Source organism: Akebia trifoliata, chromosome 15, assembly GCF_017979445.1.
Source record: "Akebia trifoliata isolate Shusen 1 chromosome 15, ASM1797944v1, whole genome shotgun sequence".
Taxonomy (NCBI): domain Eukaryota; kingdom Viridiplantae; phylum Streptophyta; class Magnoliopsida; order Ranunculales; family Lardizabalaceae; genus Akebia; species Akebia trifoliata.
Genome location: NC_141389.1, coordinates 28,084,545 through 28,102,831, shown reverse-complemented (window position 1 = coordinate 28,102,831; position 18,287 = coordinate 28,084,545). Strand labels below are relative to the sequence as shown.

At 32.0% G+C, this 18,287-nt stretch overlaps 2 protein-coding genes across 2 annotated transcripts; both read left to right on the top strand.

The window, feature by feature from the left end:
- The first annotated feature begins 955 nt into the window (after positions 1-955).
- LOC147385034 (basic leucine zipper 19-like) lies at positions 956-4,180 on the top strand. The gene is made up of 5 exons (XM_086426502.1): positions 956-1,071; positions 1,199-1,436; positions 1,565-1,655; positions 1,941-2,067; positions 3,907-4,180. Exons 2-5 carry the CDS (start codon positions 1,213-1,215, stop codon positions 3,987-3,989), a joined length of 525 nt encoding a protein of 174 aa, XP_086282628.1. The 5' UTR covers positions 956-1,071; positions 1,199-1,212; the 3' UTR covers positions 3,990-4,180.
- Positions 4,181-9,677: 5,497 nt separating this feature from the next.
- LOC147385033 (basic leucine zipper 19-like) lies at positions 9,678-12,713 on the top strand. Its single transcript, XM_086426958.1, has 5 exons — positions 9,678-9,786; positions 9,906-10,143; positions 10,290-10,380; positions 10,514-10,640; positions 12,474-12,713. The coding sequence occupies exons 2-5, from the start codon at positions 9,920-9,922 to the stop codon at positions 12,554-12,556; spliced, it is 525 nt and encodes a 174-aa protein (XP_086283084.1). The 5' UTR covers positions 9,678-9,786; positions 9,906-9,919; the 3' UTR covers positions 12,557-12,713.
- The last annotated feature ends 5,574 nt before the right edge of the window (positions 12,714-18,287 follow it).

Genomic DNA, 18,287 nt, shown 5'->3' with positions numbered 1-18,287 from the left:
TTTTTTCATGACATTGTAGTAATTCTCATTCATAGAAAACGAATGGTCTACCTAAGATTAAGGTAAAGGGATTCGGTTAGAGAATACGAGAGGTGTTAAACACCTCATTCTCTCCACCTAAGGTGATTATCTTTTAAATTTAGTTATTTTTGAATAATTAACAAAACAACAAAAATACATGAGATGCATGAAGTGGGTGTGCATATGATAAATATGTACCTCTTTGATCAATAATCAATCGATATCATTGACCTTTAACTTGACGTCTTAAAAGCATGACTCCTCATTATGGAACTAATTTCACGTGCAAGGCAAGCGTACATCAACATACATGACCAAATTTGAGTAGTTCTTAGCTTGTTAATGGTTATTGGGCCTATCCAACAAAAATATGTGTAACCTATTTTCTTAGTTAAAATAAAATAAATATAAAACAAACCTTGCTTAAGATAAAACCTTGTGAGGAAGATGAACCTGGTTGTTCCATGTTAAATGTAATAAGTGAGGTTTAACTTATAATAACCAAATTATATTTCAAAATTACTTTCTTAGACATTGAGATGCAATGATATTTTTGGTATTGGCCACCAACGGTGCATTTTAGTGGGCCGAACTTTTTTTTTTTTTTCTTTTGCTAAATGGCAGTACTGTACGTAGCTGTCATAATTATTGCATCTATTCTACTACGTATTCGATACACTACAAATATTGTAAAACTTATGGTATTATCCAAATTTCAAGTCCTCGAGATGATAATCAAACTAAATTTACATAATCAACGAAGATTAGCTGAGGTTTACGACTCTATTTTGCTCCTCGGTTCCATCTTAACATGGTACAAGGTTTTCTTCTCAGAGAATAATTGACACGTGTCAACAACGAGGTAAGGGTCCAGTTTCAGTTATGTTTCTAACATTGTTAAAAGGCCCACAGCAGGAGCAATCTCTCACCCCATCTCTCTCTCTCTCTCTCTCTCTCTCTCTCTCTCTCTCTCTCTCTCTCAGTTTGGAGGTCAAGACCAATGGAGTTCTAAGAGATACACACCATCCATATCTCGAGGATCATCAACAGGTTTAGACCTTCTAATCAAATAATGTTGCTAGTTTAATTATTTTCCTTTGATTTATTTATTTATTTTCTAGGTTTTATAGTTAATTTCTTTCTTTCATTTGATTTCATTTGCATGTATTAATCGCAGTCTAGAAGAAGATAATGAGCAAAGCAAGTGGACTACCACCAAGGCCAAGGCAAAGGCCCGGAAAGGCTCCTGCTGTGACTCCATCAAACAAAAACAAAGATATCTTGGTGGACCCACCACGTAGCATTCCATCTGACCGTCCATCAGTGGATACTGTACAAGCTGATGGAACTATTGGTGGTGATCCACCATCGAATGGAGTACCTAATTCTGAAATAGACCTTGCCAAGCTTAACCGGTTACTTCAATATTTCTATATAATACTCTATTTTTTTTTTTTTCTTTTTTGAAAAATAAAATATCAATATTTTTGTATTTTATTTAAAATAAATAAGATTCTAAATATTTGTATGTATTTGCTTGAAGAAAACTCTCAAATAGGTTTTCTGCTCGACGAAGTCGTCTTAGAAAGCAGTTATACACAGAAGAACTAGAAAACAAAAAAGGGGATTTAGAGGTAAACCAGTTAACCTATATGTCTCTGTTCAATTATTATTTATTTAGTTATTTCTTGTTTGAAGGTTTAATCAAGAAAAAAATAATCTTCAAACATGTACATATTTTTTTTTTTTTGCTAAGCAAGCAAGGTGAAAATTTGTACATAGGGCAGACCCTAATGATTTACAACTCGGAATTGAGGCAGATCGAGCTTATCTCCTATATAAGCCTTTTTTACAATAAGAGGTAAATCTATTTCTCGTATGAATAACAATGATTGTGATTTTCTTAATTTGACATGCAGGTCCAAGTATCTTCCCTGAAAACTCAAAAGGATGCTATTACCAACGAACACATGAGGCTAACAATGGAAAACGAAGCCATGAAAAAAAGAATTGCCCAACTCTCAGAAGAAATTTTATTTAAGGAGGGTAAATATTGATCATGAGCACTCATTTTTATGTTACCACTTTAAAATGATTGAACCCTAATTGATGAATATTTTCCACGTAGATCTTTTTAACATGATTTTATCATAGTTGTAAAACTCATCTCAATGACTCATGAGTTGATTCAATTGAGTCAAATAAATATTATTTTTTTTGCAATCGAGGCATCGGGCCTCTTAGAGCAGCCGACTAATCTTTGTTGTACAGTCCCCACCATCTGCATCCCCACGCACAAACACAATGTAATTTCAAGGATATATCTCTAAGGGTCACCCTTAAGAGAGATTTTTACTTGTGACCTATGCGTCATGACGCATGGTCTTGGCTATCTCACCAACCCTTGGGGCTTGAGTCATATAAATATGCTAGAGTTCGCCCGTGTCTATGGCATAGACATTCTCTTTAGGTTAAGGGGTCAAATCATTAAAAATAAAATTGCAGGGATATTATCGGATGTTTTTAAGGTTAAATAGGTAAAAGATGAGAAACAATGAATTGGGTCAAAGAAAAAAAATATAGGAAAATTATAAGGGTGAAGTGTAAAAGTAGTAAATTGGTCCTATAAAACTATAGTTTGATGAGAAAGTTAAAGAGTAAAAGTAAAAAAATTAAATTAGAAAGACATTATTAAAGAATTTTGAGGTTAAAAGGATAAAAGATAAAAAACAATAAAGTAGGTTAAAATGAATAAAAGAGAAAATATAATAAAGTTAGATAGATTAAAGAGTAAATGAATTAAAGTGAACCCCAACAAAATATATTTTGATTGGAAGTTTATCCTTGTTGGATTTGTCTCCTACAAAAGTGAGTCCTATTATTGTTATTAAAATTTTTTGAGGCGAAGAGATATAAATTAATAAATAATAAATGAGTTAAAGATGAGATATAATAGAGTTAGAAATAGTGAAGAAGAAATACAAAAAAGTGTGATTTAGGTGGATTGGGTATTTATCTAACGACAAAACTATAGTCGAGGGGACATCTATCTCCAATTCAAAAAATACAAAACTATAACAATTCATTGTATTGGACATCTTTTATACTATTATCAACTTGCATGATTTTTTTTTAATGTTAATCATATGATTTTTTTTTATCCTCTACATTGTTGCCCTTATGTTTTGGGCCATCCTAAGTTATATTTGTCTTTTTTAAATTGTAATTCGTTTTAATGTTTTATTTTATCTTTATTGTTGTTGTTATTGGTCTTTATTTGTATCAACAATATATCACAATCGATTTTCTATTATTTTATTGAATAATTCGTAGATTCTTTAAAATTTATCTTCTTCTTTTTTTGTCGTTGTCTTTAGTAATCTAACCACTCATTCTATTTTCTCATCTCTACGAGCATATTTTTCTTTCAAGAGATATTTATGTAAACATGTCCAACGTTTCACAAAATGGTAATTCACCATTTTTTTTCTTCAGTAAGTAACTTATTAAATTCAATAAAACACAGTTAGATGGTTTTTTCAGTAACACATTATCTTCCATGCATTTGATAATACACGCCAATAACATAATTGATAATACTTAATTCAATAGAAAGCATTAAACATACCACATTTGATTGCAATTTCTCTTTATTTCCTTGTCACACTTTGATGAGAGATGGCGATGCAGCTCGTTTGTTTGTTCATGTGCTTTGTAATTTATAGATTCTTTTGAATATTACTCATTTTTGCTCTCTATCTTTATCAATAATTGATCTAAAATAATGAAAATGGTCACGTATTTAGTATTTCAGTACTAAGGCCTCAAAAAATTAGTTGTTCATGTATTATATCTTGATCCTAACATTTAACAAATTAGTTGCAGCCCAAGCTAGGGCACTGATGGAGGAGCGAAACCAGTTGATGCAGCTCCAAATTCAACAAGAACTACAACGATTCCCAAAATAGGGGATGGCTAAATTTGGCAACAAACTTTATATGACTGATTATTAAATAATTATTTGATTTTGTGTTTTAATTTGGTAATGCTGTGTTTGTTGAGGTAATGTGAGAACTTGAAGATCTAAAATGGTATGAATATGAAAGTATGCTTTTTTACAATTATTAAAAGAAATAATTTTTTTATTATTAAAATAAGTAATTTCTTTTATATATTTTTCTTTTCAAGGAAGAGTGGGATGTAGTTCTCCCAGGGTAGATAGTACCAAAAATGTCAAATTAATGTTAAGTAGGTAGACTCCTTTGACCAATAAGAAAAAGGTCAAAAAGAGTTTAGACAAACTTAAATTCTAACACTTATTTTCTTTCTTCTGTTAATATATCATCTATTAGTCTATTAGGATTATACATCCAAAACTTAAATTTTCATATATTAATTTTGATTAAGGAAGGGTGGCTACAATTGAAGGAAGAAAATAATAAGCAAACCTCTAAAATTTATGATAATAGATGATATATCTAAATCGAGGAAGCCCGATCAAAGAATATGGGTGGAGCAATCTCCTGAGAGAATCTTCAAAATTATAAAAACCCTCTGGCATATAAATATTTGAATAAGCACCTAAAATTAATAGAAAATAATAAGATATTCTTTTCCTAAAATTAATAGAAAATAATAAGATGATCCCACCCCCCACTCCCAAAATAAAAATATTTTTTTATTCTTCAATTCTTGTTTCAATTGGTAAAGTCATCCATGTAAAGAAAGGAAAAGAATATTTGCCTTTCAATGCTTTTCTATTGAATTAGGAGATGTAGGTTTATACAAAAGATTTCCTACAATCATGCTAATCTATTCTAAGTAGTTTAAGTATAAAAGGCAACTAAACAAATATACAACCAATGGCTTGGTGAACACATCCACAAGTTGATTTGTTGAAGCAACACGTTTGGTTACAACTGAACTATTTTGTATTTTGTCACAAATAAAATGAAAATCCATCTCTATATGTCTAGTTCTTTCATGGAAAACGGGATTGGCAGCTATATGTAAGGCGACTGTGTTATCACAATATAACAATGCTGGCTTCAGATGTAATATTCTCAAATATGTCAATAATGAGCATAGCTAGGATAATTCATAGCATGTACTTGTCATGGCTTTATATTCGACTTCTGTTGAGGAGAGAGATACGATTTTCTGCCTCTTTGTCCACCAAAAAATAAAATAAGATCCCAGAAAAAACATAATAGCCTGTAGTGAATCTACGAGATATTGGACAACCAGTCAATAATGATGCATGCATGTTTGACTAAAAACTTAGTGTTTTAACCCCATTAAGAAAGTTACACATTTTTTCATTATGACTAAGTGTGTGTGATGTGTGTGCATAATGTACATTATGATGCATAAGAGAAAAATGGGTTAAAAGAGCTTCATCCTCCATCATTTTGACCAATCCATCTTAAGTATTTCATGCTCAAGGTTGAGGTTCAATTTACTCAAGATGAATGAAGGTTCTCCATTACATTCTAAAGGTTTCTAAAAAGAAAAAAAAAGATAGAAGAAGAAGATGAAAGCTTAAAATAATAATAAAAATTAAAAACAACTACACCCACCTTATCCCTTAATATTATTGAATGATCTTGAGTCTTGAAAAAGGTAACTTGAGGGTTGAGAGCTTTAGTTTAAGGTATATGGTTAGAGAAAAAGAATGTTGTTGGCTGAGAATGGAGAGATGGATAAGAGTTCTTGAGTTAAATGTTGGGTTGAGATAAGGTTAAAGATGTGAGTAGGTATTTTGGTAAAGTTTGAAGTTGAGAGATGGGGGATTAAGAGCATGTCTTGTTCATAGACAATGAAAGTATTTATAGAGCTTTTAGAGATAAAGTAGTTCAACCGTAAAAATAAAGAGAATAGACATGAAACTTAGGTTATGAATAATGGGTTATAAACTTTGGGTATTAAGGCTAGGTTTGAGAGTGGATATGAAATTGGGTCGAATTATGATTAGAAAGGTGGGTGTGAAATTGGATTGGACTAGGGACAAAGTATGAGCATGTAAAACAATATGAGATGATGCATGGGTGCATGTATGTGGGAGGAAATACGTCAAGTGACAATTTTTATGCAATGTAGGCCCATTAAAAGGTTTTAAAATTTTTAATCAAAATTCAGTTGAGATTTTCAAAAATTCCTAATAGGTTCGTGCAAATTTGAGTGTCTACACGGTGAAATATATATCACTATGTGAAAATTGAACAATTTGACAAGAAAATTTGATGGGCTAAAAGCCCACAAATCTTATACAACAAATTTCAACGATTTATGGTAGTTGAAAATTTTGATATTCCCTAATTTGATGGCTTAGAGTCATCACATTTCTCCCATCCTCCATTAATTTAATGGTTTTGTTGATCGAAAAAAAAAATTAATAATGAAAAATTCAATGCCTTGGTCCGTCGAATTTTATGAAATTCGATAGCCTTGGCCGTCAAATATAGATTTTTTCACATTGTGCTTATATATATAATTTCTTTTTTCGAAGTTTATAGAATTTTTTCCTCTACAACCCTATGGCATCCAATCATTTTTCTTGATGCGACAAGGTTAGGTCAATAACCTTTTGTAAGAATTGACATCGTACTAAGGTAATAAGTTTAGTTGAACTGGAGAAATAATTGTCCGATCAACTCCATGAAACAAAAGATGTGATCCTCGAATAATTACAGCTAGTCATTCCATTTCATCAGTTTGCCACTTTTAACAAAATATAATAATAAATATATAATTCATTTTCAGAGCATAATTATAGTTATTTAGGGTAAATTACACTTCACCCCCTTATGGTTTGGCATAATTCAATGTCAATCCCTTAACGTTTTGATAATTACATTTACCTCCTCTATTGTTATCTAATGGGTTCATTTACCCCCCCCCCCCCCCTCAAAGCATAATTATAGTTATTTAGAGTAAATTACACTTCACCCCTTATGGTTTGGCATAATTCTATTTCGATCCCCTAACATTTTGATAATTGCATTTTCCTCCTCTATCGTTTACCACAACCCCCCCCCCTCTTTAACTTTTACTTAGCAAAAATGAAGTAATTAAAAATGATTTTTTTTTTACTTTGAATGCTAACATCGAAGACCACATGGGGGGTGTTAGCATTGCCCTATACATTTTTTTCTTAATAATAACTCTCCCCGTTTCATCTTTTGGTGAAAAAAAAAAAAGAACAAAGGCATATATGTTAGCCTTTTACATGATAAATATATTTCTTATACCCTCAATAAATGTATTTATTATGTTGGCATTGATTGTCAAAGCATATATTGGAGAATACTAATTGTCCCATAAGTTCTTGGACATTAGTATTCCCCATTTAAGAAAAAATACCATTTTACCCATTTTAAAATATCAATTTTTTTTTTATAAACAAAAACATTATAATGAAAAATTGGGTTTACTTATGAATGTTTTAATGGGACATTTTTATAGTTTTTAAATTATTTTTAATAAAAAATGATAAAATAAGAAGGTGAAATTGTAAAATAAAATTTGAATTTTAACACCATGTGTGAAAGGGAAGTAAGTGCAATTGTCAAAATGTTACGGCGTTTACATGGAATTATTTACTAAGAACTTGACATTCTTAACAGTAGCCAAAAGCATATCTTGAAAGCCAAACTTTGTTAAATCCCTCTTATTTCATTTGCACAAGACCATATAAATCACTCAATTAGTCAAAACTTCCAGAACCACATGTACATCACAAGTTCACAAAATCCTTAAAAAAAATGCACGTCTTGGCAGCATTTGTGTGTATTTGCGACCATAATAAGTTTGAATGGTTATATTTGAGAGAGAGAGAGAGAGATTACAGGCCAAATTTGTCATCCACTCCCAATTCATGCCTAGCCCAAAATTGATTCAGGCTTTTTTGTCCGATTTTTTATGGATAAATTTCAGGCTAACCCGACCCATTCACACCCACCCTTGTCTTTTGTTTGATGGGTAAGCTAGACTTGACCTCAAAGTCATTTAATGTGTCAGACAAACTGAGCTATGGTTATATGCCCATACCATTGAGACGCTTAATTGTTGGAGAATTGATAAGAAATCAACCTGGATTCTTGATGATCCATTAACGACTTATTTGATCCATTGGACACATTTGCTTTGGGTTTTGATCCAACTCATTTTTTGATCTTTGTAACCCGACATGAAGGGTAGTTTTGGGGTTCATTCTTAATGTGTAAGTAAAAGAGTCATTAAAGAGAGAGAGTGATATTAGGCATAACAGGAGATTAGTGTTTCTGATAAAATTTTTAAAATCTCGTTGAAGATAGTGGATTGATAATCGCTGCCAATGGACGTAGACATCTTACCAAACAATGTAAATCGTATCTTCTATTTTCTATTTTTCTCTATTTCGTTTACATTTAATTTCTTGCTCGTTGCTCGTTTTATTTGTTACACATTTTCACACAACATTAATAAACTTCTTATTCTAATTGAGCTTAGACCTATAGCTCACTTGGTTTGACACAGTGCAAAGCAAGGGGGTCGTGGGTTCAAGCATGGTTTAAAATATTGTATCGATTGAATGCTTCGGTTAATAATATGGTATCGACTGATACACTCCAATACAAACACAATACATTCCCAAAACATTCAACATTTCACATCGATCTTGGCTGACATTGATACATTCCAATATTTTAAACCATGGTTTTAAGGACTGTGAACCCATTAAAATAAAAACACCTCATCCCAATTACTAAAGTCAGCAACATGAATCTATTTTTTTTACCATTTAATCAAGTGGTAGTTATCAATAGGTCTAGCACGTGTGCTAATTGATATCCCGACAAACTTATCTCTACTACAAAAGATGTGGAGTAATACGTTAGGATATATCATTGTTAGTAATCAATACAAGTAGCCCTCTTGATCGATAATCAATTGATATCATTGACCATTAACTTGACGTCTTAAAAGCCTGACTCCTCATTATGGAATTAATTTCACGTGCAAGGCAAGCGTACGTCAACTTACGTGATCAAATTTGAGTAGTTCTTAGCTTGTTAATGGTTATTGGGCCTATCCAACAAAAATATGTGTAACCAATTTTCTTAGTTAAAATAAAATAAATATAAAACACTCCTTGCTTAAGATAAAACCTTGTGAAGAAGATGAACCTGGTTGTTCCATGTTAAATGGAATAAGTGAGGTTTAAATTATAATAACCAAATTATATTTCAAAATTAAGTTCTTAGACATTGAGATACTAGGATATTTTTGTTATTGGCCACCAACGGTACATTTTAGTGGGCCGAACTGTATTTTTTTATTTTGTTTTTTGCTAAATGGCAGTACTGTACGTAGCTGTCATATTTATTGCATCTATTCTACTACGTAAGAATTCGATACACTACAAATATTGTAAAACTTATGGTATTATCAGAATTTCAAGTCCCCAAGATGATAATCAAACTAAATTTACATAATCAACGAAGATTAGCTGAGGTTTACAACTCTATTTTACTCCTTGGTTCCATCTTAATATGGTACAAGGTTTTCTTCTCAGAGAATAATTGACACGTGTCAACAACGAGGTAAGGGTCCAGTTTCAGTTATGTTCTAACATTGTTAAAAGGCCCAAAGCAGGAGCAATCTCTCACCCCATCTCTCTCTCTCTCTCTCTCTCTCTCTCTCTCTCTCTCTCACAGTTTGGAGGTCAAGACCAATGGAGTTCTAAGAGATACACACCATCCATATCTCAAGGATCATCAACAGGTTTAGACCTTCTAATCAAATAATATTGCTAGTTTAGTTATTTTCCTTCGATTTATTTTCTAGGTTTTATAGTTAATTTCTTTATTTCATTTGATTTCATTTGCATGTATTAATCGCAGTCTAGAAGAAGATAATGAGCAAAGCAAGTGGACTACCACCAAGGCCAAGGCAAAGGCCCGGAAAGGCTCCTGCTGTAACTCCATCAAACAAAAACAAAGATATCTTGGTGGACCCACCACGTAGCATTCCATCTGACCGTCCATCAGTGGATGCTGTACAAGCTGATGGAACTATTGGTGGTGATCCACCGTCCAATGGAGTACCTAATTCTGAAATAGACCGTGCCAAGCTTAACCGGTTACTTCAATATTTCTATATATATAATACTCTCTTTTTCTTTTTTTTTCTTTTTTTTCTTTATTTTTGAAAAATAAAATATCAATATTTTTGTATTTTATTTAAAATAAATAAGATTCTAAATATTTTTGTGTATTTGCTTGAAGAAAACTCTCAAATAGGTTTTCTGCTCGACGAAGTCGTCTTAGAAAGCAGTTATACACAGAAGAACTAGAAAACAAAAAAGGGGATTTAGAGGTAAACCAGTCTACCAATACTGTTGAATTATTATTTATTTATTTATTTCTTGTTTTAAAGTTTAATCAAGAAAAAAATAATCTTCAAACATGTATATAAATATATATTGTGATTTTCTTAATTTGACATGCAGGTCCAAGTATCTTCTCTGAAAACTGAAACGGATGCTATTACTAACGAACACATGAGGCTAACAATGGAAAACGAAGCCATGAAAAAAAGAATTGCCCAACTCTCAGAAGAAAATTTATTTAAGGAGGGTAAATATTGATCATGACACTCATTTTCATGTTACCACTTTAAAATGATTGAACCCTAATTGATGAATATTTTCCACGTAGATCTTTTTAACATGATTTTGTCATAGTTGTAAAACTCATCTCAATGACTCATGAGTTGATTCGATTGAGTCAAATAAATATTTTTTTTTTGCAATCGAGGCATCGGGCCTCTTAGAGCAGCCGACTAATCTTTGTTGTACGAGCCCCACCCGCATTCCCACACACAAACACTAGGTAATTTCAAGGATAAATCTCTGAGGATCACCCTTAAGAGGGATTTTAACTCGTGACCTATGTGCCATGAGGCATGGTCTTGGCTATCTCACCAACTCTTGGGACTTGAGTTATATAAATATACTAGAGTTGGCCTGTGCCTATAGCATGGACATCCTCTCTCTGGTTAAGAGGTAAAAGCATAAAAAAAAAAATTGAATGGGTATTATCGGATTTTTTTAAGGTTAAATTGGTAAAAGATGAAAAATAATGAAGTGGATCAAAGAAAAAAAAACATAGGAAAATTAAAGGGATAAATTTTAAAGGAAGTAAGGTGGTCTCACAAACTATAACTTGATGAGAAGATTAAGGGGTAAAAGTGAAAAAATTAATTAAAAGGGTATTATTAAAGAATTTTGAGGTTAAAAGGGTAAAAGATAAAAAAATAAAATAAAGTAAGTTAAAATGAGTAAAAGAGGAAATATAATAAAGTTACATGAAGAGAAGAATAAATGAATTAAAGTGGACCCTAACAAAATACATTTTAATTGAAGGTTTATCCTAGTTGGATTTTTCTCTCACAAAAGTGAGTCTTATCGTTGTTATTAAAATTTTTTTAGGAGAAGAGGTAAAAAATAAAAAATAATATATGAGTTAAAGATGAGATATAATAGAGTTAGAGGTAGTAAAGAAGAAATACAAAAAAGTGTAATTTAGGATGATTGGGTATTTATCCAATAACAAAACTGTAGTCTAGGGGACATTTATCTCAAACTCAAAAAATACAAAACTATAACAACTCATTGCATTGTACATCTTTTATATTATTATCAACTTGCATGTTTTTTTTTTCTAATGTTAATCATATAATTTTTTTTTTATCCTCTACATTGTTGCCCTTATGTTTTGGGCCATCCTAAGTTATATTTGTCTTTTTTAAATTGTAATTCGTTTTAATATTTTATTTTATTTTTATTGTTGTTGTTATTGGTCTTTATTTGTATCAACAATATATCACAATCAATTTTCTACTATTTTATTGAATAATTCGTAGATTCTTTAAAATTCATCTTCTTGTTTTTGTTGTCTTTAGTAGTCTGACCACTCATTCTATTTTCTCATCTCCACAAGCATATTTCTCTTTCAAGAGATATTTACGTAAACATGACCAACGTTCCACGAAATGGTAATTCTCCCTTTTTTCAGTAAGTATCTTCTTAAATTCAATAAAACGCAGTTAGATGGTTTTTTCAATAACACATTATGTTTCATGCATTTGATAATACACACCAATAACATAATTGATAATACTTAATTCAATAGAAAGCATTAAACATACCACATTTGATTGCAATTTCTCTTTATTTCCTTGTCACACTTCGATGAGAGATGGCAATACAGCTCGTTTGTTTATTCGTGTGCTTTGTAATTTATAGATTCTTTTGAATATTACTCATTTTTGTTCTCTATCGTTATCCATAATTGATTTTGAATAATGAAAATGGTCACATATTTAGTATTTCAGAACTAAGGCCTCCTTAAAAACTTAGTTGTGCATGTATTATATCTTGATCCTAACATTTAACAAATTAATTGCAGCACAAGCTAGGGCACTGATGGAGGAGCGAAACCAGCTGATGCAGCTCCAAATTCAACAAGAAATACAACGATTCCCAAAATAGGGGATGGCTAAATTTGGCAACAAACTTTATATGACTGATTATTAAGTAATTATTATTTGATTTTGTGTTTTAATTTGGTAATGCTGTGTTTGTCGAGGTTATGTGAGAACTTGAAGAACTAAAATGGTATGAACATGAAAGTTTGCTGTTTTTTACAGTTATTAAAAGAAATATTTTGTTATTATTAAAGTAAGTAATTTTTTTTTTATATTTTTGTTTTCAAGGAAAAGTGGGATGTAGTTCTTCCAAGGTAGGTAGTACTAAAAATGTCAAATTAATGTTAACTAGGTAGATTCCTTTGACCAACAAGAAAAAGGTCAAAAAGAGTTTAGACAAACTTAAATTCTAACACTTATTTTCTTTCTTCTGTTAATATATCTATCTATTAGTCTATTAGTATTATACATCCATCTCCAAGGGTACAACATCTTTTTTTGTTTTTCTTTTTTGTTGTGGTGAATTAACCTACCCCTCATAAATTTTGGTGAATAATATATTAAAGTACCTTTGTGTTTTCAAGGTAGTGGCATGCCCCTTCGACCTTGGTTTTCTCATATACATCAATAAAAAAATGACCCAAATCCCTACACCGTCAAACCATGTAAAATAATGAGAAATAAGATTTATACTTTGATAACTTGATTGATCGAATACAATACCCTAAAGAGGGTTTATATAGAAAACATAAGAAATCCTAATAGATGGGATTGGATAACCACAATCCGATATAATCTTATCTTATCAGATTCTATCCTGATATCTAATTATTTAATCTAAGCCTAAAAGATGATTAGGTGTATCATAATACACCTTACCTCTATCTAATACTTAACAACTCTTCCCAAAACCAGTCATATTCAAGCAATGTTCAACCATTATTTTAAACTATTTATAATCAATTTCACCTTCAATCCGGTTTTCTCAAACTCGATCGCCTTAGCCCCTGTACAAAAGCTATGATTTTTCTAACTAAAATTATATCATCTTCTCCGACAAAAATCCTATCTTCTTCTTCACATTAAAATGTTGGAGTAATCTTATGGTTGAAGAAGACACTAAAATAATATTGGAGGTTAAGTAGATATAATCTTACGTGTAGACACCCCAATTTGCATAGGTTCCAATTGAAAAAGACCCACAAAATGTGTTTTTTAAGTCAAATTATTGACCAAAAGGCCTAATGGACCAAATATTCAGACTCCACCATTTTGTTCCAATAAATAGCCCCAGGACTTTAATAGACCCATGAGCTCACAAAGAAGTTTTCTATTGTTTGATTTCTCATTGCAGCCAAACTACAAGTCTATCATTCCTAAACCATTCTAAGCGGTCTCAATCTCTTTTTTTTCAAACCTAGCCTGAGCCCAATCCAATCCAAGTTTACAAAATCCCTATTCAAAATCCATAATCAAATCTAATACACCCCCAACCAACTCCTAAACTAAAGCAATTTCTGCCTAAAAACCTACCCTAAACAATTTCTAACCTAAACCTAGCCCCAATGCTATTACCAATCGCAATTTCGACCCAACTCATTACTCAAGCCCATTGTAATTCGAAAAATACCCCAAATTCACACAGATTCAAAAGTTCTCTCCGTTTCACTTCTAAGTTCAATCTCATACCCATGACCATTATTAATCTAATACTATTCAAAACTAATCAAAGTCCATTAACTCATGTTAAGGTCCACAAAAAATGAAAAAAAAAAAAAAATCGCATTCTTACAAACCTTATCACATGTCATCACCTCTGTCACCTTTCCAAACTCAATCATTTTTTCTAATTCTATCTCACAAAATACATTACACGTCGCTATTTTTCCTTAACCGACTCACCTAATCCCATCACTTAAATCATTCTCTCAAATCACTATCCCATATCCCATTTGATTGGATTTTCACTCAACCTAATGAGAATGGCAATCCCGCATGGGCTTCACCTAAAGATATGGGTCAAAAGTCTCATGTCTCTCTTTTCCCATTTTTACCCTCCCTTAATTTCAAATTTCAATCACATTGTCTTAAAATTTCATGGCATTTTACCTACTTTCTTAAGTTGGACCCTTTTGATCCTAAAAAGTATCCCGAAACTCTATAAAAAAAACCCCCATTTCTCCCATAAAAAATTCAATGCTCTTATATCCCCTTTTCAATCTTAAATTATACACAATTTTCTACTCAAAATCCTCAACATTCTTCCATCCTTAAGCTATCTTCAAAAACCCTCAACCTTTAACCCATTTCACTCAACACTTAAACTCAATTAATGCTTTGAAGAACTCAAGCAAAAATAAAAAGAGAAGAACTTGAAGAGACAAGGTCGGTTAGGGTAGATTGAATTTTAAGCATTGTATACCCTCTTCCTCTTCTACCCCCTTAAATCTAATTTCTTTAAGTTTTTCTTTAAATCATGTAATGTAATTTCTCTTACCATTGGGAAGGGAGGTTAGAGATAATCCCTCCATGTGTGTAATCTCCCCCTCTAAGCCCATAATACTCCTTGTGAAACATTTGTTTGCATTAACAATAACACACACCCATTTACGTATTCATTTTCAAGGAAATGTTATAAAAAGGATATCCTCTTCATAGGATAATCTGCATGGTCTTTTTCTAACATTAAAATCCCTTTGCAAAATGGTGCAATTGCCACAATTTGCACATTCTCATGCATTGTTTTTACCTTATACTTTTTTTAATTAAAAATTGTTAAAAAGTGACTGAGTTAAAAAGTAACCACCTTAAGGTGGAGAGAGTGGGGTGTCTAACACCTTCCCTACTCTCTAACATAACCTCCTTACCTATACTCTAGATGGACCATGCCCTTATCTACTTTTGAGAGTCACTACAATACCAATTAAAATCAATTTTCTTTCAAAACTATCCCAAGTGACAATTCACACCCTTTTTCTAAAAAACAATGGTGATGCAACTCCAAACTTTAGTAATAATGCGATCTTCCTAGTAAAATATCAGATCGGTACATTACGTTTGAATAGTCGAAGATCACATAACTACATTACACGTATTTCTAATAGAGTTGTGTTGGAGTGACATTAAAATTCACTTAGTTTCACATATTTCTGATGTGGAGGTGCAGACAAAATCATAGATGCTTTTCACTGGTATCTCGATGAAAAGCATCTATTGTTCAGACACATCCACATCAACAAAATGTGAAACGATGTTGATTTTAATGTCACTCCAGCATTTTCCTTTCTTAATATGGATTTTCTTAAGATGTGCCTTAAGGTTATATGTTAAGACACATTAAATACAGGTATTTTCGGTAGGATTGTTTTTACATGAACCCTAAACGATTCATATAAAAAACTACAAAAAAAAAAAAAAAAAAATCCTCATTGAAGATAAACACTATCTATGAAATCTTAAACCAAAACTAATCTTATTCTAATTTTTGTTAAACCTGACTCCATGCATTGCAGTACACTTCAGGTCTACTAATCTTAACCATATATCCATATTTCCAAAATTCGATTCAAGTTGTGCTAGTGTGACTGCGCATGACACGGCAATAGACACTTTGCTAACATGGAAGTGTGCATAAAACCATAGTTTCTTTTCAAACATATCGCAAGGAAAAGCATCTATGGTTCCCTATACAGCTCCACATCAGCGTCAGCTAATGTTGTAGGTCAAGGTTGGCTCAGGTCCGTTAATGTTGCATGTGTCTTGGTTGTTAGTTAGACAATTAGAGCTGTGCTGGGCTTTGGCTTGCTCATTTTTTATAAAGACCTGATCCATTTATTAACTGGGCTCGTCTTTTGTTATCTTATAGTCGCTTGTTTACCCGGTCGCCACATGATAGTCCTACATACTTATAATATAGCATATGGTGTGCAGGTTCTTCAAAAAGTGGACCAGAAATTATGGTCAGTATATAGGCATGATCATAATCACTGATCATTGAATTATTTTTCCTTGGAAATGCATATTATACAAGAAAAAGGACATAATAAATGCGGAAAAAGAAACTTTATGATAAATAAAACATGATTCTGTGATTATGATATAACATATATTAAATTGATTTCTGGTGTGCAGGTTCTTCAAAAAGTGGACCAGAAATTATGGTCAGTATATAGGCATGATCATAATCACTGATCATGCAATTATTTTTCCTTGGAAATGCATGTTATACAAGAAAAAGGATATAATAAATGCGGAAAAAGAAACTTTATGATAAATAAAACATGATTCTGTCTGAGATTACAAATGTCAATATGTTCATTTGTGTTCTTTTGCATCGAGCTGCAGATTTTTTAGCACGATTGGGTTGTTATGCAGAGCATTTTATTGTTATTGAAGATGAAGATAATATACCTCAAGAGCTTATGTGCATTGTAGAGGAAGATTTAATCTATAATTACACACGAAAGTAGGGTGTTCAGTGGAGTCCCTTCAACTCCAGGTTATCAATCAAAAAATAAAAGGATTCTTATGAGACTATTTTAATTAGACTTCATTAGCTGATATTTGGAAACTTGATTACTAAACCAAAGATTTATAGGGTGCACTTAATTGTCATGTTTATGTTGTAAAATTACATTCAATATATTTAAGGGATAGAATCGGAGTACACTTTTTTTTAACTGAGTAATCCAGGCCTCTTAGAGCATCCATCTAATCCTTGCCCCCTACCCCCACGCGCACCAAGTAATTTCTGGGATAAATCCCCGAGGGTGGCCCCTAAGGGGGGATTTGAACGCAAGATTTTTGCTTCCTAGGTGTGGTCTAATAATAGTGGTTGATTTCATCAGTACTCTTTGCTAAATCAACAAATAATTTGGTGGGACTTTGATTTGAGCACTATTTAAAGATCTGAAACTAGTTCACCAAGGATACCTTCGATTATGGTGGAAATGAACTCCAAAATGGCGAATTAAAAATGCTCCCCGGAAGAAAAAAAGGGAAGATTAAGGAGGAAAAGGTCTTGGAGTCATCAAGGCCCTCCAATTGGCCCATAGTCAGGAATGGCTTCAAGAAAATGATAAGAGGCACTCTAATGCTTCATCGCCTTTAAGTTTTAAGAAATTAAATGGTTTTATTAGATTTAGGAGTAATCCCCTAGTATTCCGTACAATTTATTACATAATAGCAAATTTCCTTTCTTGCGAAAAAAGTCAGAACCACATGTGTTTATGTTATCCAATTCATTTCTACTAGTCCGAACCATGCAACAAGTGAACCAGTTTGCAGTACCATTCATAGTGGATTCGTAAAATCAAACAAACCATGAACCCTCAGAAGTTTGATTGGATCTAGTGAACCAAATAATTTTTTAATTGGTTCAGTAAACCAAACCAATTTATTATATTTTTTTCATTATTTATATTTAAATTTTGGGTTATTTTCTTAATTTATTTCTATTTAACTTATAATTCTTTAACATTATAATTGTACTTGCAACTTGTATGCTCATATGGAGAACCAATTAAGCTAGTGAATTAATCTAAGAAGCCAAAGCCAACCAAGAAACGAATTACGTCTACCTACCCCTACAAACCGGTTTCATTCTAAAGTGGCAAAGCAGGAACCCCAAACCCGAATTCGAACCGAGTGAACTGATGAACCAACATAGGCCAAAAATGATGACAATGAATAAATTTGTATGGAAGAATTTATTTCTTCAAGGATACAAATTTTCCTCTAATGAAGACTAATTTCATATATCCCAAAAAAATTCTACCAAGAAAACTGCTAAAATA

Coding starts and splice junctions, on each gene's coding strand:
- LOC147385034 (XM_086426502.1), top strand. CDS start 1,213: ATGAGCAAAGCAAGTGGACTACCACCAAGGCCAAGGCAAAGGCCCGGA. Junction 1,437..1,564: donor GACCTTGCCAAGCTTAACCG/GTTACTTCAATA, acceptor ATTTGCTTGAAG/AAAACTCTCAAATAGGTTTT. Junction 2,068..3,906: donor AGAAATTTTATTTAAGGAGG/GTAAATATTGAT, acceptor AATTAGTTGCAG/CCCAAGCTAGGGCACTGATG.
- LOC147385033 (XM_086426958.1), top strand. CDS start 9,920: ATGAGCAAAGCAAGTGGACTACCACCAAGGCCAAGGCAAAGGCCCGGA. Junction 10,144..10,289: donor GACCGTGCCAAGCTTAACCG/GTTACTTCAATA, acceptor ATTTGCTTGAAG/AAAACTCTCAAATAGGTTTT. Junction 10,381..10,513: donor ACAAAAAAGGGGATTTAGAG/GTAAACCAGTCT, acceptor TTTGACATGCAG/GTCCAAGTATCTTCTCTGAA.